This window comes from Phascolarctos cinereus, unplaced genomic scaffold (assembly GCF_003287225.1).
Source record: "Phascolarctos cinereus isolate Bilbo 61053 unplaced genomic scaffold, phaCin_HiC Scaffold_5;HRSCAF=322, whole genome shotgun sequence".
In the NCBI taxonomy this organism is placed as follows: domain Eukaryota; kingdom Metazoa; phylum Chordata; class Mammalia; order Diprotodontia; family Phascolarctidae; genus Phascolarctos; species Phascolarctos cinereus.
Genome location: NW_027555958.1, coordinates 405,240,675 through 405,262,676, shown reverse-complemented (window position 1 = coordinate 405,262,676; position 22,002 = coordinate 405,240,675). Strand labels below are relative to the sequence as shown.

Genomic DNA, 22,002 nt, shown 5'->3' with positions numbered 1-22,002 from the left:
TGTAAAGGGTAGTCTTAGAAAAACCAGAAATGATTGTGATATCTCTCCCACTTAAATACACTAGCTGCACACAGCCCCAGGATGAAGCCCAGGTGCCATTATGTTCTTCTAGGGACAGACTCCTTGCTCTCCTCCTTCTTTCTTGTTTCAATGGCAATGCTTTCTCTACAGTGCTAATGCCTTTATTCTCAAATCACAGGGGGATATTGTAAGATGAGCAAGAGCTTAGATATCAAACTAGACTTTCTCTTCAGAGTCACCAGCATTGCTAAGCTAGATACAAGATCTCTCCCCTCAATACCTTCTACTTTCCTCATCTCAAAGGCCCAGTCCATATTATGGTCTGGTTAGGAAGTCTCAAAACTATGGGAATATAAAACATATATTTGTTGCCCAGAGTGACCTCATTCTGAGGCATCAGACCACATGGAAGATCTCTCAGAACAACACTACTAGAGTAAGGAAGTGACATTCATCCCAGGATTGTGTGCACAGTTATATTACATCCTAAACACCCAACATGTGACTTTTTGACCGAATGTGACTCATCTGACTCTGGGGAGTTGTCAACCTCAATTTTTTATTCTCCAGTTTAAAAAAAAATCTAATTACTTATCACATATGAACTAAACAGCCAGTAGCATCTAATCATGTGAAATTTCTTATTATGTGGCTGAACTCTAGATGATGAGCAGGTCCACCTGACCCATTGTGAAAGTATATTCACTTTCATGAAACTGATAAAATTGATATTCATTCACCTTTAATACATATGGATTACTGATAATATAGCCAACTATTTTTTAAAAAAGAAAACAACCATCAACAGCCTAGTCATATACCATTGTAACTTTAGTTCCATCAACCAATCAACAAATTTTTATTCCATTCCTGCTATGTGCCAGGTGTGATGATGCTATATGCTGGGGATACAGAGACTAGAATGAAACTGTCCCCTGCCCTCAAACCTACAGACTAGTAGGGAGAGACAGCTTAGAGATATGAAGATATAGATAAAATTGGTACTATGTGATGGGAAGGGAAACTATAGAGGGTGAGTAGGGATCAGGAAAGACTTCATGGAGAACATGGTCCTTGAGCTGAGCCTTGAAGGAAGCTAGAAATGCTAAGAGGCAAAGGGGAGGAGGGAGTGCATTCCAGGCATGAGGAACAGCCCATGCAAAGGCACTGAAGTGGAAGCTGACATGTTAGGCATAAGGAACAGTACGGAGGCCAGTCAGTGTGCACGGAAGGGAATAGTGTGTAATAAGTTTGGAAATGTGGGCTAGGACTAAGTTGTGAAGGGCTTGAAATGTCAAAAAGAGGATTTCACATTACAAATAAGCAAGCTCTCCTGGTTAGTCCCCTCTTGGATCGATATCAGCTGTCCAAGAATAATATTTCTCAAGACTTCAGGCACAGCCAGCCTATCAGCTCATAAAAGCTGCCTCTTCTCCTATGCCATTCTCCTACATACACTTTGATTAAGATTCTTAATTTAAGAGTAAAACAAGAAAGCAGCGATGGAGAAAAGCAAGGCTTAAAGGGACAAGATAAATGGTAAATACGCCTAAGGCCACAGCTGCCTCAATATTCAGGAGTTACTCTAACACCTTATCTGTATCCTGGTTGGTGTTTGACTAGTGTGTTTTTCCAAATATGTTTAATACCCTCTGTCTCTTGCTGGCAGGTTCAAAATTTACCAAGACATGTTCCCACCTCGTCTTCAAATTCAAACTTCAGACCCTGAGATACGACAAAGGCAACAGAAAAGGGAAACAAAGATGATTCGCTTACAACTCAAGAAGGTCAGCGAGCAAGATACAGAACTAGGCCTTGTCTCAACCTCAGCGCATCCAGATGTTATCTAGACTCCTGGAGAGGGGAGGGGGGAATCTCTGAATGTAAGGATTGGGCTGCAAAGACACAAGATATGTTCAAAGGAACGGTCTGCCCTGATTCTGCCAGATGTAAGGTGCTAGATCCTCTGAGTGAACACTGAGATACTGAAGAAAGAAGGGCAATCTGTGCCAGTGTGGGTTATGTGTGTAGATTTATTAGGGTTTGGCTGGTTAATTGGGTTGTGTAAGGTAGTTTACTCACAAGAGGCCAGTCATCCTAGGTGGCAAGAGGCCAGAGTGATGGCAGAGTAATTTCAGGTCACGTATTATATAGAAACAACAAAGAAGGCATAGTGCCAGGAATGGCCCAGGGTCATGGGCAAATGCTCCCATGAGATACAGCTTCTTTTGCTGTTCAAGGCAGTTCACATTAACTGTAAGACTTGAGGTCACATTTTCAGGCTCTGGCTCCCACCATCCATAGACTTGCGGATCCCAAGCCCTGAAGAAGCCAGTGGGTCCAATGAGAGGCAGTTTCTTTCCCCTGCACCTCTCCTCTTTTCCTCACTGCCTAGCTGTGTAATCTTGCACAAGTCACTTTATCTCCACAGGACCCAGTTTTTACCATTTATAAAATGGGGGTGGGAGGTGAGAGGGGCAAGAAAAGAAACGACCGCTAATATCCAGCTCAGATATTCTGTGATTAAAGAACTGTTACCCTGTTGCCTTACTCACTGACTTTGTCTGCTCATTTGCTTCCCACTTTCTGCTGCCACTCTCCTAGGCTTGCAGGTTCTGCAGCAGGCTGCCTGTGCTCACAACCCTTCTGTATCTCTCTCTCTCCAGAAAAAGGTATGGATCTACTTGATCGCCATCATTAAAAGCTTCTGCAAATTTCAAAGGGAAATGAAGAAACCAAAAGTCCGCCTCCAATTTGAGGAATTTCTACTTAAGGAAATGAATAATTATAAGGAAAGTAAGTGTCACTGCCCTTCAGAAATCCTCTGGTTGCCAATGGTGACAACTCTTCTCTGCTTAGAGAACCACAGAGAGGTATCTGCAGAGCTTAGTATCAGTCTTCTTTTAAGTATCATAGAATTTGGAGGTGAAAGGGACTTCAGAGGTTACATAGTTCAACCCTTACAAGTTTTACAGGTGAGGAAACTGAGGCCAAGAGACATTAAGTGCCTTGTCCACGGTCAAACAGGAAGAAGAAGCAGAGTTAGGATTCCAGTCTGGGTCTCCAAAGTCAATGAGTGCTCTTGGCATCATAGCACACCAAGCCTGTGACTTCCTAGGAAACAAGACATGGCCTAGTTCTGCTGGGGAGAAAGCTGTAGGACAGTACCAGGTCTGCCTAAATGTTCACCCATTTCACTCTGCAGATACTGTTTTGGGTATGTGGCAAAAAGGTTCTCAGCATTGTTCTCCAAATTAAAAAGTCAGAGCAGAAGAAGGAGTAAGTTAGAGAGCTCCACAAGCCTTTTCTTTTCCAGTCTCCCAAACAGCAGAATTCCTTTTCTTCTCCAGCACCCTCCAGAAGCCCGGTCTGTGTTTCTACTGTAGAAGTTAAAATTCTGGAGCAAGCCTCAGCCTTCCTCCATGGCTTCTGGAAAGGAGCAAAATCATAAACCTCCAGAGCCATGTAACATCTCTTCAGGCGCCTATAGCCTACCACGTGATTCCTACTTCTTAATCTGTAAAACTTGAATCATTTCTTTTTTTTTAATTTAATTTTATTAATTTATTTTGATTTATCAACAATCACTTCCATATGCTTTTGAGTTGAAAATTTTTCTCCCCCTTCCTCCTCCCCACCCTCCCCAAGACGGTGCACAATCTGATATAGGCTTTACATTTACATACCCATTAAGCATATTTTCACATTAGTGAAGTTGTAAGTAAAAATTAAAACCAATAGGAGGAACCATCAGAAAGATGAAACAAAACTCAACAGGAGGTAAAAATAAGTGATAGCAATTCGACTACCATAGTTCTTTCTTTGGATGTGGACAGCATTTTCCATCCCAAGGCCTCTGGAGATGTCTTAGATCCTCGTAATGCTGAGAAGGGTTCAGTTTAACAATCTTAGTCATTGCATTACATGGCTTTTATTGTGTACAAAGTCCTCTTGCTTCTGCTCACTTCACTCAGCAGCAGACCATATAAGTCTTTCCAGGTTTTTCTGAAGTCAGCCTGTTCATCATTTCTTATAGCACAATAGTATTCCATTACATTCATATATCACAACTTGCTCAGCCATTCCCCGATTGATGGGCATCCTCTCAATTTCCAGTTCTTTGCCACCACAAAAAGAGCTTCTGTGAATATTGTTGTACATGTAGGTCCTTTTCCCATTTGTTTGATCTCTTTGGGATATAGCCCTAGAAGTGGTATTGCTGGATCAAAGGGTATGCACATTTTTGTAGCCCTTTGGGCATAGTTCCAAATTGTTCTCCAAAATGTTTGGATCATTTCACAACTCCACCAACAATGTATTAGTGTTCCAATTTTTCCACATCTTCTCCAACGTTTATCATTTTCCTGTTTTGTCATGTTGGCCAATCTGATAGGTGTGATGTGGTACCTCAGAGTTGTTTTGATTTGTATTTCTCTAATCAATAACGATTTAGAGCATTTTTTCATATGACTATAGATGGCTTTAATTTCTTCATCTGAGAACTGTCTGTTCATATCCTTTGACCATTTATCAATTGGGGAATGGCTTGTGTTCTTATAAATTTGTCTTAATTCTCTATATATTTTAGAAATGAGGCCTTTATCAGAGAGACTGGTTGTAAAAATTCTTTCCCAATTTTCTACCTTCCTTCTAATTTTAGTTGCATTGGCTTTGTTTGTACAAAAACTTTTCAATTTAATGTAATCAAAATTATCCATTTTGCTTTTCATAATGTTCTCTATCTCCTATTTGGTCATGAATTCTTCTGTTCTCCATAGATCTGATAGGTAAACTATTCCTTGTTCTCCCAGTTTACTTATGGTATCAGCTTTTATATCTAAGTCATGAACCCATTTTGACTTTATTTTGGTGTGAGATTTGGGTCTATGCCTAGTTTCTGCCATACTCTTTTCCAGTTTTCCCAGCAGTTTTTTTCAAAGAGTGGGTTCTCATCCCAGAAGCTGGGGTCTTTGGGTTTATCAAATAATAGATTACTATAGTCATTGACTACTGTGTCTTGCATATTTAACCTATTCCACTGATCCACCTCCCTATTTCTTAGCCAGTACCAAGCAGTTTTGATGATTGCTGCTTTATAATACAATTTAAGATCTGGAATTGCTGTGCCACCTTCCCCTGCATTTCTTTTCATTAGTTCCTTTGATATTCTGGACCTTTTGTTTTTCCAAATGAATCTTGTTATTATTTTTTCTAACTCTATAAAATAATTTCTTGGTAGTTTGATTGGTATGGCACTGAATAAATAAATTAACTTAGGTAGGATTGTCATTTTTATTATATTAGCTCAGCCTATCCATGAGTAACTAATGTTTTTCCAATTATTTAGATCTGATTTTATTTGTGTGAAAAGTGTTTTGTAATTGTGTTCAGAGAGTTCCTGGGTTTTTTTCGGGAGGTAGACTCCTAAACATTTTATAATGTCTACAGTAAGTTTAAATGGGATTTCTCTTTCTATCTCTTGCTGTTGGGCTTTGTTGGTAATATATAGAAATGCTGATGATTTATGTGGGTTTATTTTATAGCCTGCAACTTTGCTAAAGTTGTTTATTATTTCAAGTAGTTTTTTACTTGATTCTCTAGGATTCTCTAAGTATATCATCATGTCATCTGCAAAGAGTGATAGCTTTGTTTCTTCTTTGCCTATTCTAATGCCTTCAATTTCTTTTTCTTCTCACTTGAATCATTTCTTCCGAATTACATTCATTCATTCATTCATCAAGCACATATACTATTTATGTGCAATGCACAAATGACAAAAATTCTAGATAAAATGAAGCAGCCCCTGTCCTCAAGGAGCTTATATTCTTCTGGGAGCAAGCACAATGTACAGAGATAAGTGATTACATGTTGATGTGGATCAGAAAGGGTTCTGGACTTGGAATACATTAAGTTACAAATTCAAATTTTGCTTTCTTGTTACTACAAGAAAGTCTCTGAGCTTCAGTTTTCTCATCTGCAAAATGAGAATAATAACCCCTGTAGTACCTACAGTGGTGGGGGCAGGGACCATTGTGGGGACAGTGAGAGGATGTGTGGAAAGTACTTTGCAAACCTTATAGCACTATAAAAATGTCTGCTCTTATTAAGGAGAGGATGAAGCTTGGAACAACCTTTTGGGGTAAAAAATATCCAAAATAAATATCTCTGCCTTCCCTTAATCATGCTTTTCTCCTTTCTTATTATCTCATTTCCTACTTGTATTTCCTGCTATACTCTATTCAACAATAATAACAGTAATCATAATAGTATTTATAGGGCATTTTAAGCTTTACAAAGCACATTACAAATATTTTCTCACTCTCAACAATCCTAGGAGGTAGATGCTACTATTATTCCCCATTTTACAGATGAGGAAACTGAATCCAACAAAGATTAAGATATTACCCAGGGTCACACAGCTAGTGAGTGTCTTGAGACAGGATTCAAACTCTGGTCTTCCTAAGGACAAGTCTAGCACTGTATCCACTACACCACCTAGTTGACAGGAAGTCACATGTCTCATGCCCAAGATAGATTGTCTTCTTGTAACTTTAATAGAAGAATTAGCACAGCTAATTTTTAAAAAGTTTTATTGATGCTTTGTGTGTGTTTTAAAATTAGACATATACTCTCTTGTCACAAAGAAAACAGTGAAACAAAATCAACACAGTGACTTGATGTGACAGCATATGCCACCCTCATCATCCCCTATATATATGTGTGTGTGTGTATATATATAATGTATGTAATTATTAAGTAATATGATATATTATTAATTCCATATTATATGTGTGCTTATTAATAATAAATTATTCTTATTATAGTCATAGTGTCAGAGGCAGTGTGGTTTAGTGAGCAAGAATATTGGACTTTAAATCAGGAAGATCTGGATCCAAATCCTGACTATTGCTTATTGGCTATGTGATCATATGTAAATCACATAACCTTTCAAAGCCTTAGTTTCTTCATCTACAAAATGGAAATAGCAATACCTCTAGTACCCACCTCAATGAGGTTGTTAGAAGGATACAATGAGATAACATATGTAAAATACTCTGCAAACTTTAAATCAATGTCAATCATTCTTCTCAATTACATGCTGATGGCTCTAGCTTCAGCTAAAACATTCATGATTCATATACAATCTGAGGAGAGAGGAAATTATGGGGTAGAGTGTAGTTGTGCCATTAATCCAAAGACTTACCTTGGGCTGACTAACTTGTCAGCTATTTGTGTCCAAAGGGTTAAATCCTGAGTTAAAAGAGTGGCTACCCAATAGACCCAAGTTCTGGGTCCTCTACAGTAGTGGTGTCAAGCTCAAGTAGAAATGGGGACCAGCAAACCATTCACAAGGATCCCTGTTGGCCACATATTGACCAAGAAAACCACTATCTATCTATGTTTTATGGTATTTTTATTTATTTTATTAAATATTTCCCAATTACATTTGAACTGGTTCAGTCCTGACTCAGGAGTGCTGTGGGCCACATAGTGTTTGACATCTTCACTTTAGAGTTTCTCCCTTGACTTTAGATGCTTATTATGGGCTCCAGGCTCATGAAAGCCTTGGGCAAAGAGATGTTAACTTCTCTCTCTCTCTCTCTCTCTCTCTCTCTCTCTCTCTCTCTCTCTCTGTGTGTGTGTGTGTGTGTGTGTGTGTATTTGTCTTTCAGATATAGTTGCATCAGGGTCATTCAGAAACACAACCGCAACCACAAGCACTTGTGTCCTCCAAAAGTCGGGCTTAGATATTGACATGGAAGATTTTGTACTTGTAAAGCGCCGTATATTTGGCCATAAGATAATCATCATCAACTTTCTGGTCAATGACTTAAGTTATTTTATTGAAATAGGAAAGTAAGTTGACACCACTACCTTCTTTCTTCTTGTACTCCCTCATTACTCATACCTTTCCTCTGGGACAGGGTTTTCCTAGACCTAGCAAAATGGGTTGGCTTTCCATGTGGTAGAATTTGAGGGATTGCCAGATTGGCTCTCTGCTCAAAAACATCTCCTTCAGTGCCCATCGTAACTCCTGACATTTTCATTATTAGAGATTCATTCTTTGGGATGTAAAGGTTTTTCGATCTTCAAGGGTAGGCTTTTGTTGTCATTGAGTTGTTTCAGTGGTGTCTGACTCTATGACCCCATTTGGGATGTTGTTGGCAGATGCTGGAGTGGTTTGTCATTGCCTTCTCCAGCTCATTTTACAGATGGGAAAACTCTTGGCAAATTTTCTAGGGATACAATGTACTAAGGAAGAATATTTAGGGACTACCCCTGTAGAGTGTGACATCATAAGACGATTGTTAGCCAGTGGGCATAGTGCATAAGCTGACCTTGGAGTCAAAAAGTCCGAAGTTTGTATCCTACTTCATATATGTACTATCAGTGCAACTTTTTGAGCTTATCTGAGCCAAGGTTTCTACGTCTATAAGTGGGAATAACAATAGCACCCATCTCCCAGTGTCATTGTGAAGATCAAGTAAGATAATATATTAAAACACTTTGCAAACCTTAAAGTGAAATGTTTATTATCATCATCGTCGTTATTATTCTGCTATGAGCCATAGGTGGTTATAGCTAGAATTAGAAGGCATCTAGTCCAATCTTCTAGAGTAGCTAGGTGGTTCAGTGGATAGAGAACTGAGCCTGGAGTCAAGAAGACCTGAGTTCAAATCTGGCCTCAGACACTTACAAACTGTGTGACCCTGGGCAAGCCACTAAACCCCATGTAACCCCCATTTCCTCATTTATAAAATGAGCTGGAGAAGAAAATGGCAAACTACTCCTGTGCTTTTGCCTAGAAAAGCACAAATGGGGTCACAAAAGATCAGACGTGACTAAAAAACAACTGAACAACAATCCATGTTATGGTTGAAGAGACTGAAGTCCAGAGAGAGAAATGACTTGGTCAAGGTCATACAGCTAATAAGTGGGAAAGCTTGAGCTTAAGCATAGATATTCTGGTTCCAAGTTGAGTTTTCTTTCCACCATACCTTAATGCAAGAGACCACCTGTACAAACCTTGGAAAAGTCAATAAATACTTCAAACTTTTTACATCATGGAACACAAAAGCTATAATTGACCTTCTGGTCCAAACCCTTCATCCAAGAGGAGGGCTGGGAAGGCCCTCCTAAACCCAAAAAGTGCCCCTTCCCACTGTTCATTGTTGCATGAAAATTCATCGAACAGGGAACCCCACCTTCCACTCCACTGTTATAAAGTATAGGATTCAAATAACCCCAGGAAAGGTAACATTTTGACTTAAAGCTAATTCACAGCAAGTTAGAAATGATATCTGAGGAATAGCAGATCCCTTTAGGGGAAGAGATTTTGGTATGGGAGAGAAGAAGACAGCAAACGGATGTGGAGCTTCTGGAGGGGGTGGGTGAGGATAAAACTGAGGGTCTACAGAAGGACACAGTAAAGGGGAGACTCGGATTCCTGACAATGAACTGTCCTGACTTTCCAGTTTTGCTAACAGTTAATCCAAAGGGGAGAGTCCATCTTTAGGCCAAAAGAGAAAGCTTGGGCCTGGTGTCTTCTGCCTCCAGTGACCCAACTTTGTCTTTCTTGGTATCCCACTCAACACTATTTCAGATTCAATGACCTGGTTGCTTCAGCCTTAGTACTGCAAGTTAACAAGATCTTCAATGAAAATGATATTGCGCTGATGAAAGCCAAGGCAAATATTATCTACAAACTCTTCCTTGCATCTGAAATTCCTCCAAAACTACGGGTAAGAGGGGACCTAAGCTCAACTCTGGTCTGGTTGGCTTCCAGTCTCAAAGCTTCTGATGGCAGAAAAGAAAGAGCCACTAGAGGAAGCAGAGTAGCACTTTCTTGCTTAGGAATGGGCATCAGACTATGACTCACTCAGCAATGACATAAATTTCCTTCTCTTTGGGTAGGTGAATATTTCTGAAAACATGAAGGACGCCATCTACAATGCAGTTACAGATGGGCACCTGGATCGCACCACTTTCTATAGTTCTCTCATGACAATTTTCCCTATTATTATGCACTTCTGGAAAAAGTAAGTATCTGCTTTAGTGCCATAAAGCTAGAATGGAACCAAATTTAACTCCCTCATTTTAAAGATGGGAAAACTGAGAACAAGAGAGGGGAAGAGACTTGTCTAAGGTCACAAGTCAAGTCAGAGACAGCATCAAGACTGAAATCAGTCTCCTGATGCTTAGTTTGAGGTTTTGTTTTATGGGTTTTTTTGGATTTTTTTTTTTTACTGTCTCATAGGATGGTTATAAGCCAGGCAATCTTCATCACCATTTTTTTTTGTTTGATAAGTGTTTTATCTCTTTTTAGTTCTCCTTTTTGGATGTTCCTATCTTATACCTGGGGCAGCTAGGTGGCACCATAGTGTGTAGAGTACCAGGCCTCGAGTCAGGAAGACTCATCTTCCTGAGTTCAAATCTGGCTTCAGGCACTTACTAGCTAGGTGACCCTGGAGAAGTCATTTAACTCTGTTTGCCTCAGTTTCCTCATCTATAAATTGAGCTGCAGAAGAAAGTGGCAAACCATTCTAGTATCTTTGCTAAGAAAACCCCAAATGGGGTCACAGAGTTAGACACAACTGTAATGACTGAACAACAACAGCAAAAAAATCTTACATTTGAAGAAATTTCTTTACTTTTCATCCCATTCTCTTTATGCTTGTCATTGCCCTATTCTAAACACTGACAAATAAATAAATAAATGAGAGAGTGAGACAGAGAGAGACAGAGAGTATATGGGCTAGTGATCATGGCCCTACACTATAAGTAAGGAGGTGTGATTTTTTTTTGCCTCAGTTTGAATGAATGAAAAAGCATTCATTAAGTGCTTATGATGTGTCAAGTGATATGCTAAGTGCTGGAGATACAAAATGGGAAACTGAGACAATTTATCTTTCAAGGAATTCAGACTCTAGTTGGGGAAGACAACACATAAAAGAAAATTCAACTTCAGGGCAGATGTCAAGGCCCAGGCATCTTTCAGCTACAACAGTAGATTAAATGACAATTGACAGGACGTAGAGGCAAGGCAGAGAGTAAGATCTGAAGAAAGGAAAGAAGCAAGCATTCATTAATCTACTACTGTATATCACACCCTGTTCTAAGCATTTTACAATTATCGTCTCACTTGATCCTCAAAATAACCATAGAAGGTAGATACTATTATTATCATGTCCATTTTGCATTTGAAGAAATTGAGGTAGACAGAAGTTAAGTAATTTACCCAGAGTCACACATCTAGTCTCAGGCCAAGTTTCAACTCAAGTCTTTTCAACTCCAGACCCAATGCTCTATCCACTGCACCATCTAGCTAAAAAACCTTAGGACACAGTGGCCAGTCCAACAGTAAGGATTAGAGATCCTCCATCTCACTGAAAGAAATAGAATCGATGACTTCCTCTTATTCAAGCCCGAGAACAGTCAAATAGTACATGTGAATTCTCAGGCAGCCTGGGGTGAGGGAAAGGGGGCAACATATTTGTCGGAACAAGCTCATGAACACCGCTAAATCTCATTTTCTTCTACTGTAGGATAAATGAGGATAGCAATATTTTCTCAGAACAGAAATAGTATCAAGCACTTATAAAAATGTGATTGTTTATAGTTTGCCTTTCTTCTTTTCAGAAAGACTCATTTATTATTGTCTTGTCTGAGAGACTTGCACTCTTACTTTTTAAAATTTACTTGAAGCAAAATAGATTCTTCTCCAATCCCTCATTTTAACCCTCCGAGCCTTTGTTTTCAAGTATGTGTTCCTTTCTAATATACTTTTAGCCTCCTTTGTTTTATGGGTGGATTCGTGAGATATTCGTATTCACTATTATGACTGTTAATTATGTATTTACCTGAATGTATTTACCTCTTCCACTTTTTCTTTATTTCCACCTCTCTTCTTTACAAAGAAGTAGAAGGAGAAAGAGAAACTTTTTGATCACTACTCATAATCTGTCATTGAAAAGGTCTATTCCTACTCTTTTGCCTCCTCTGTCTTCAAGGTCAGACCTTCACCTCTGGTTCTTAGACTTTTTAATCTCCTTTTTATGACCAGTCCTCAAAGTTAAAGTTTATTTTGTTTGTGACTACTCTCTGCTTCAATCTGCTCCTCTTCTTAACGTTGCCTTTCATTTTCCTGTGCCCATCTTTATCTCTATTGAGTTAAGTTGATATTGCTATACCAAACTCTGTGTGTTAGCCTGGTTCAGATAATAGTGACGAATGGATGCCTACTCTCCTTTTGGAAAATCATAGTCCAAGATTTTTTCTATTTTGTTATAGTTTGCTGCCAAGTCTTGTGCATTCCTGAATTGTAATTCCTTGATACCTGAACTTTGTCCTTTTGGAAGTTTCTGGTATTTTTTTCTTTGACACAGAAGCTCTGGGTTTTGACTGTGACATTCCTGTACGCTTTCAGTTTGGGGTTTCTTTCAGGAGGTAAACAAAGGACTCTCCTAATTCTTCACTTCTTGAAATATGTTCCTCAGGAGGTTTTTGTTTGCTTGTTTCTTTGTTTGATTGAACGAGATAGCAGATGTAAAGTATCTTAGAAAACTTAAAGGGCTATTTAAATTCCATCCATCTATCTATCTTAATTATTATTATTATTATTAGCCATTATGATCATGGTTTATAGGGAGTCTAATGATTCTTACCTTATCCTTGACTTGTTTTCCAAGTCAGTTATTTTTTATAGTAAATATCTTATATTTTCTCTTTTTGAAATAAGATATATAATATAATAATAATAATAATAGCTATAATTTACATAGTGCTTTAAGATTCACAGAGTGATTCACAAATGTTTAGTCAAACATTTTCTCTTGCCTTGTGGAGCCATTGAATTCTTTTTGTTCTGTTTTGTTTTATTTTTTTGATGTCTCTACTACTTCAGTAAGGTTCCACTTCTGTTCTAAACTGTTATTCTACTTTTACTTTTTTTCTTTCTGAGCTTTAATTTCATGTCTAATTTCATCTTTTATTTCTTGCTTCATTTTCCAGCTACTCTTATAGACCTTGTGCCCAAATCATTTTTCTTCTCTGAGGTTCACCTTATATTTGTGAGATTATTCTCTTCCTCTGGATTTATCTCTTAGGCTTCTCTTAACCCATAGTATTTCTTCATTGTGTTTTGTCTTTTCTTCTTTTACTATTTTCAGGCTCAGTTCTTGGTTTGGGATTTTGAACACAGGTCAGTCCACTCCAGATAGGGTCAGCTCTGTTTGATTCTTCAACTGCTGATGCATATTCAGTTTGGGTGACTGTATTTAGATCCTACTCTCTAACTCAATTTCAAGATTCTGTCTAAGTCTCCTGATAGTCCACTGTAGGTTCTGGCTTGAGGAAATTAAACTGATTCTCTAACATTTTATAATCAATTGTATTCTATAATTGATCCATTTCTGTATTACTGCCCCATTTTGAATGATTGTTCAAGCCACATTTCTTTGTCTTTTTATCTATGAGCTAAGTTTACAAGTTAATCCTTCTCGTCTGAGTTAAGTTAAAGTCATAATTAAAGAGAAAAACTGTTATCTGCTATTCCTGTAGTTCCTGAGAAAATTCTAGGACATATGTTTGCTATCTTTAAAGGCCTACAGTCTGGCCTAGTATATTTCCACAAGATATATTATCCATCCTTGCATGTCCTTGTCCAATTAAGGAGGGTCTTATCCCCCTCTTAGGAGCTAGGCAGTCTACTATCCCTGGTCCACGAACAACATCCTCAAGATGCTGATGGGTCCCACAAATCAATCAAGCATTCCTTAATGACAGAAATAGGTGATTGCTAGCCCCATGCAGTTGCTAGCTCACTTTCTTTGATGTAACCAATCATGTTGTCTTCACCACCATGAAGCTATCAGCCCTATAACCTTTCACATTGTCTTCCCCACCTACCCACTTCTGTTCCTTGTTCTATGTTTATGAAAAGGAGCTGTGCATCCTACTCTGGGTCATTGGCCTAACTGAGGTAGCCACTGGACCCACTTTATTATCAGATTCATACCCTGCTAATACACTGATAAAGTTCAAAACTCCGTACCCCAATTTACCTTTATTAAATCCTATTGAGACAATTAGGGGCTACCTAGGATTAGGGGAGAAAGGTTGGTCCCCAAAATAGCTTGTCAAGGGAACCCGCCTTTCTTTGGGCACTCCCTGGTGAAGTTTTTTTTAACTGAAGTGAGGTTTCTCTTACAGAATTAAAGACCTGACTCTCCTCGTGACCTCAGATTCCCAAGCAATTCCTTCTGAGCTTAAGGGAAGCACTGTGTTGAGAAAAGCCGCAGCTTTTTGTCTGTTTATGTCTGTCTTTGGGATGCTATTTATGCTCACTGTGAGCATTTAGAAATAATTGGCAATGTAAAGGCCCAGAAAAATCCTTATAGGTACTTCTAAAACAGTGGGAAACTTTGATTCTCCAAAAAAAGCACTTAGGTCAAAGGCAGGTGAAGGTCTAAAGCAGGCCTGCACAATACACAGCCTGTGAGATTTCAGGAAGCCCACAAAAAATGTAGAGGATATGAAAGAAAGTAAAGACATGAGGAGTGCTTTGTCTGTGCCCGGCCTAACCTGCCTTCTACTAGTCACTACTGAGCCCATCATGTAGCATGGCAGGTGGGTTCCTGTTTGTCATGTGACCATGCAGCAGCCAGCTGTCTGCCATCTGTCTCTAGTCTGAGAGGAGTGAATCATATCTTTTCACTGTGTTTTTGATCATTACTAAATGTAAAAACAATAAGAAAACTTGGAAAAATATATTAAAACTTGTACTGCCTAGAAAAGTAATTTTTAAACATTAATATGATGTTATGATAAAAATCTTAAGTAATAAGTATAATTAATTGATATTAATTGACATTTCTCTTTTTTAAATATGGTTTATTTGCAAAATAGTTTAATCATTAATTATGCCTTTACTTGGAAAGTGAACCGTTAAAAACCTATCTGCAGCCCAAAGAAGGTTAGCCTTTTTAATTTTGGCCCTTAGCTACTGCCAAGTTGTGTGGGTCTGGTCTAAGGCCTCGGTTTTTAAAGCCTTGAAGAATTTATCTTTCTTCAAGGAAAGCTCTCAGTTCTTATAACACAGGAGAAATCAGAGGAGAAGAGCAATCAAAATATAGAGAGAAAAGTGGCAGAATCAGCCTGACAATCAACCTTTTAATACGCACTAATTTCTTAGAGCTCCCTGACTTTGTGTGGGTCTCTGTGTATCATAGCACGGTCTCTGGAGACATCTAGGGACCAAAGTAAAAATGGCAATGACACACTTGATTGTAAACATTTCTTTTGTTTGTTTCAATACCAGTGTTTAGTGTTTGTTACAATCTCTCATTTTTAATCACCATAAGTATAAAGAGATGGTCTCTTTGTTCTGTCATAAATACCATCCTTTCATTTAGCTCATAAACTGGGTCCCCGATAAAAAGATTGAAACTATTGGCAGTCGCATCTATGCTGGAGGATACGGCACTGTGAACCCAGACACAGAAATCAAGAGTCACTAAAGGAAACCTGAGTCCTCCCTGAAGGGATTCATTTATAACAAGAGCACCAACGAGCCTTTACTTAGCCGTTCGTTGGCTACCCATTCTGCCACTATGGTTCGTAACTTGATTGCAAAATCTACCAATTGAAATGCCATGAACTGTTAGAGGGACCCTGTTAAAGATTCCTGAGCCTTTCTTAAATCTATAAACCAAGGACCAGACCTGTGACTAGGCTACCCCTTGGGGAGAAACTCCTGGGGAAAATATTAAAATCTTAATGAGGAACTCTTTGTAGTGAGGAGATTATCTCTATCAGTCACTCAAAAAGCCGTTTAAAAAAAAAAATTGGACCGGTAAAAGATCTTTTTAACTTCTCCAGACTGGTACCTTACCTCACAAGAAAAAGACAGAATTCAGCCCTCAAAGGAGAAGCAGAGACTTCTGCTAAAGTGTCAAATTAACAATGAGAAGTCTTCATATTCATTGTTTTAATTGGGCCTCATGGGAGATGCTCCACAAAAGTCTATCAGCCCCAAGTCTATTTATCTGTATTTCTCTGTGTGTGATTGTTTCTTACAAGTTTTTTTTGGTCACATCTGAAAATTATTTAGGATAATGGGAACAAAAAATTCTAAATCTAGCATGAAAAAAGGAACTCCCTTGGAAAAACTTCTCAAAGCATGGGAAAAGGGGAGCACTCCCAGTAGAGCCAGGAATGAACAAAACAAAACCAAAAAAAAAATTTGTGGAATTAGATTATGCAATATTTGGTTTAAAACAGCAATAAATTTAGCTGATGAACTATTTTGGTCTCAATTTGGTCATAATTTAAAAGATTTAAGGCTAGCCGTAGCAGATAAACAAAGTCAGGTGGAATACTGGTGTTTGTTGTGGCAAATTAAATGATCCTCTAGTGATAAACCTAGGCCATCAGAAGACATCAGTCTGACCCCTCCTTCTCTGCCCTTCCTGATCCTTTGCACTCTCCTGTTCCTTTACGATGTTCTATTACTCTCTCTGTGCCTTCCCTGCCTACCAAGACTTCCCTTCCTCTTTCTCCTACTCCTTCCCTCACTGCTATTCCTTCTTCCTCCCACCCCCCCACTCCTGCTCCACTGCCTTCTGCATCTCCCTCATACTCTCCTACCAAACTGGTGGAAGATTTAATCACTTCTGGTACTGAGGAAAAGCCTACTGGTGTTTTCCTTCTTCAGGAAAGGCTTATCCACAACCATCTGGGTCACTTGGTTGTTAGGAGAAGCCATGAGCCTTTCAGTCCTGCTGACCTCTCCACTTGGAGAAGGAGCACCCCTAAATTTAATGAGGATCCTGTAACCATTGTCACCCAATTTAAAGCCATTTTTAGAGGATACAAAACCACTTGGAGAGATGTTATTGATTTGATGATGACATTATTTTCTGTTGGGAAAAGACAGACTATTATAGAAATAACAAATTAGTTGATTCCTGGAGGTAATCCTGTGGGTTTTCCCAATTGGCTTTTGTAGGACCCAGAAGCTAAGGAGTTCCTACTTCTGGGTATGGAGGCCTGAACAATTAGACCAGAAAACTGGAATAATTCCAGGATACACTACAGGAAGAGAAAGAGACCCTAACTCTTTTTCTGATAGATTGTGCAAAAGTGCTAAGCAGTATGCTGGATGAAAACTCAATAACCTGCAAGACCCACATATCATTTGCACACACTTTGTTAATCAATCACTGCCCAAGACACAAAAGCATTTCCATAAGAGATATCCTGGATGGCATGGAATGACCATAGAGCAGATTAAGAGCCTTGCCTTCCATGTTTATGAAGGAAAAGAGGAAAAGGAGAAACAGGAAAAAGAAAAGCAGGAAAAGGAAAGACAGGAAAAAGAACAAAACTGCAGAAGAAGAATAGACTTTGCCCTGTTCTTGCCTTCAGTCCACACCATTCTTGTCCTGCAGAGGCTGTCTTTGAGGCCCCTGTACAGACTGCTTTGGAAGCTACTGGACAGGCCATTAAAGGGGCTGTTACACAAGCCGTTTCAGAAGCTGTATCTAAATCTCTGGAATTGTGAGAGTATTTTTACTAGAGGAGGAAGGGCTACGTTGCTCAAAATTGCTACAAGAAACAAAGATCTCCAAAGTGGAAAAAAAAAAAAGAATGACTATAGAAGTTCCCAGGGCAAGTATAATGACTGAAGGTGCAGGCTCTGAGGTGAAGGGATGGAAAGCCCTGCTGAAGATTCTTTCGTTTTCCACAGACTTGATGTTCTGGTCCCCATTATTCCCAGTCCATTCCTCTCTCCACAATAATGAACTCCATCTCACCCTTAAAGTTGGTGATACACTAGATGTTTGTCTGTTGGAAAATGAAGCCTTTAGTTCAGTTCTGATGAGTAGACTTGGCTCCAACTGTACCTCCACTGGCTCTTTAAGTGTTTTGGGGGTCTCAGGGAAGCCCTGGAACATTCCAAGGCTGTCCTATCAAACGGTGTCTATGGGTCCCCTTTCTGCAGAGCATTCCTTTCTCCTTCTGCCTTAATCCCCCACAAACCTGCTGGTGCAGGAACTCGTATGCAAATTTAGGGCTGCTATTTTCTGTTCCCTCAATGGTACTCTGTCCCTATAGCTACTTGAGGATTTTGTCTCCTTATTCCGATTTCTCATTCAGAATGACCAAGAGTTAGTCGGGAACACTCCTAGAATCCTCTCTGACATCCCTGACTCACTCTGGGCCTTCACATCTTCAGGCCTGAAATCTGCTGTCCCTGTTACTAACAAAACCACAAAGGGATCCCCCCACCCCCATCCATCTCCCAGGATCTTTCATCTAGGGAAGCTGTTTCAGGCATTTCACCTGTCATTGACTCTTTGAAAGATCAGAGTATTATTATACCTTGCAATTCTCTTTGCAATATGCCAATCCTCCCTGTTAAGAAACCTAAACCAATGAAAGATGTAGCTTCTTTATTACTTTGTTTAAGATTTGTGCGCAATTATTGCTTGTCATAAACTACCCTGCTAGCCCCATTTCCTCAATACCTTGTGAGGCTATCTACTTTACCGTGATAGATCTTTGCTCAGCATTTTTTAGCATCTGCCTCCCCCCAGGCTCTCAGCAATTGTTTGCCTTCACCTGGAAAAACTCACACTGGACATGGACCCAACTATATCAAGGTTATGTAGAAAGCCTGACTTCAGTCTCTCAAATTTTGCAGCAAGATTTAGCTTCTAACACTTTTTAAGATGCCCCTCAGTCCAGTATATTGATGACCTACTCCTAAGTGCTCCAGATACTGACATCTGCCATGTGGTGTCAAGGACCATTCCAGCTGCTGCTGACCACCCCAACAGCAATCACAATCAGAGAAAAGGATTCATGGATACATTGTTCACATGTGAAATCTGCCCCATGTGCCAATACAAAACCTGCCTCTTGCACCAATACAAAACCTGCCTCTTGTGCCAATATGATTAATATTGACACATAATATTAGTTTCATTACTAATATCAACCATTTTTCCCTTTCTAAGAAGTAAAAATAATGATACTAATAGGGAAATATATAAATCCATAGGGGAATGGATCAGTCGTTGTTTTTTAATTTCCTTATCATTTGTATTAAGCCTTATAAGCTCTTGCATAATAATGTGAAGGGCAGGTAAGACAGGGCCAAATCTCCAACTCTTCTCTATACACATCCTTATAATGTTGCTACTGCTTCATATTGCCCTTTCCCAATGAGTGGAGGAGCCCTCAGCTGTTGTGATAATAGTTTCTACTGCTTCCCTAAGTTCCCTCAAAGTCCCTCCAGACCTAGACCTTCCCTTCTATCTTCCACAGTTATAACTACAATGTCTCCTACCCCCACCCACCCACCCCAACCAGATACTAATAATAGAGGAAGAATTGTCTGGTGGCAGAAAAGTATCAGTCAACCCAAGGAATGAATATTTTCATGGGAAAACTACACAAGCTTACAGCCCATGAGAATTCTTCTGTTCAGGTTTTACCACTGCTACTATTCCTACAACATCTGGGGCAGTGAGTCTCCATTTTTTTAAAAAATACTTGGTTAAAATTGAAAAGTTGATTGCCTTTTGCCTTAAAAGTTGTTTTGGTTATTACATTTTTTTCCTTTTATACTTATGATCAAACTTCCCCCTGTTGCCTGGTTATGATTTCAGCAATGTTACCCATAGCCTTGTGTTCTCCAGTTCACTCTTCTCATGAAGAATGGGTAACAAACAATGCTAATATTGGCCATCCGCAATCAGTGGGGCATGTTCTGTACCGTGCTAGAGCTATGGGGCCCCATGGTTGCTGGGTTTGTCACCATGTCCACCAATACAGTCCTGACCCATGAGTAGCTGTTCCTGTCCAACTTAATGAGGCCATGCCATAGTTAATAATCAAAGAGAATAGTAACTCTTTATCATCTTTTGTAGAGCCATTTACACTTTTTGACTTCACAGTAACAATTGGAATATAAGTGTTTGGGACTGTCCAGTACAGTTTACAATTAAATCTCTTAATTATCCCCAGACGCAAGGAAAATTTCATACAACCTTAAGCCATCAGGCCACTGTGAGTGTTAAGACCAGGATACCATCACTCCTCAACAAACTGTGACACCAACATTCCCTCTTTGTATTAAGTTCAAGATCCATACAATAGATACTGATGTAGGAGATAAGGTAGATTGCATTCTTAGTATCCCTAAGTATAATGATGCCCATTCATTAATTTGTGCTAAAACCAGCCTCTTTAAAAGTAAAGATGACCCCCCCAGCCTAGAAACCTTTTTTTTTTTAAATAGTCCTTGCAGTAATAACACAGCCTTTGACGGCAAATCAGAAATAATCCCAGAGTTGCCATGGGGATTAGTAACCCCATTTTTTAAAGTTTGCTTTGGCCTATCTTTTTCTCCTCTTTCCCCCAGGATGGTACAGGACCTGCAGAATCACCCCACCTGGTCTCACCAGTATTAGTTTTTAACTACTCCATAGAGAAAGAAACCACCAGAAACTTGAGAGCACGGTGGCACACACGTGGCAAAAGAGCCATAGGTGCAAGAGAATATCCCAATTTTGCAGCAGAATTTAGTCATATTCAGAGGGGAGTTTTTTGGCATATATTTGCTTCTTTGGGGATTTCTAGAGTAATACATACAATTAGAAACCTTTCTCTGAAGGCTGAGAAACTAGCCTAAGAAACAACCTCAGCCACTGCTAACACCACTAGTACTGTCCCCTCCTTCCAGATGGAAATCAATTCCCTAGCAGAGGTAGTCATGCAAAATCATCTGGTATTACACATTATCACTGCTTTCCAGGGAGAAGACTGTGCTGTTATTAATTAATCATGCTGCTCCTATATCAATAGGACAGAAGTTGTCCCAAACATTCATGATCTCCAGTGGATCATGTCCAAAACTCAGTGGATTACAGGAGAAACCCACATAACAAATGATGGTCATGATAACTGGTGCAATTTCTCTTCCTGGTTTACTTGGCTCCAGGGGAACGGCCTGTCAGCCACCCTTGGTAAATGGGTCCTTCGTCTTGTTATTCTTTCTAGGCTTTGCCTCAGTTTCTATATTACGGCATGTATCCAGTCTTTCATCAAAAGGGAGACTCATGGTAGTACATGTTAATGATAATGACTGTGTTAAAAATCTTATAGAATTATCTTATAGAGAGGTGATCCATGGGAGTCCTGTCTCCCATTGATCAAAGGGGGAAATAGAGGAAATTAAATTGATTCTATGTCACTTTATGATCAATTCTATTCTGTAATAGATCCATTTCTGTATTACTGCCCCACTTTAAAGGATTGTTGAAGCCACATTTCTTTTGTCTCTTTGTCTATGAGCTAAATTTAAAAGTTCCGCCTTCTCCTCTGAATTCCTTTAAAGTTATAATTAAAGGCAAAAACTTTACCCACCATTCCTGTAGTTCCTGGGAAAATTCCAGGACGTGTTTGTTGACCTAGTATATTTCCAGATGATATATTGCACATCCTTCCATGTCCCTGTACAATTAAAGAGGTTCTTATCTCCCTCTTAGGAACCAGGCAGTCTGCTATCTCTGGTCCACTAACAACATCCTCAGGATGCTGACAGGTCTCATAAACCAATTAAACATTCCTTAATGACAGAAATAGGAGGTTGCTAGCCCCATGTAGGTGCTAGCCCATTTTCTTTGATGTAACCGGTCATGTTGTCCCCACCTCCATGAAGCTGTCAACCCTACAAACTTTCACATTGTTTTCTCTACCTACCAAGGTCTGTCCTTTGTTCTATATTTATAAAAGGAGCTATGCTTCCTCCTCTGGTCATTGGCTTAACTGAGGCAGCACTTGACCCACTTTATTAACAGGTTCGTGCCCTGCTAATAAACCAATAAAGCTCAGAATTCTGTACCTCAATTTACCTTTATTAAATCCTATCAAGACAGGCCTCAGCTGTATTCTCCTCCTTCCCAATTCTCA

At 39.3% G+C, this 22,002-nt stretch overlaps 1 protein-coding gene across 1 annotated transcript in view; it reads left to right on the top strand.

Annotated features, from left to right (window-relative positions):
• The window catches only part of RGSL1 (regulator of G protein signaling like 1), a 124,231-nt gene that overhangs the window by 82,380 nt on the left and 19,849 nt on the right, over nucleotides 1-22,002 (top strand). The window contains exons 16-20 of the mRNA XM_078155784.1: nucleotides 1,691-1,808; nucleotides 2,688-2,817; nucleotides 7,695-7,878; nucleotides 9,626-9,764; nucleotides 9,937-10,061. Of these exons, the coding sequence (XP_078011910.1) occupies nucleotides 1,691-1,808; nucleotides 2,688-2,817; nucleotides 7,695-7,878; nucleotides 9,626-9,764; nucleotides 9,937-10,061 (696 nt within the window). The remainder of the gene's footprint in view (nucleotides 1-1,690; nucleotides 1,809-2,687; nucleotides 2,818-7,694; nucleotides 7,879-9,625; nucleotides 9,765-9,936; nucleotides 10,062-22,002) is intronic.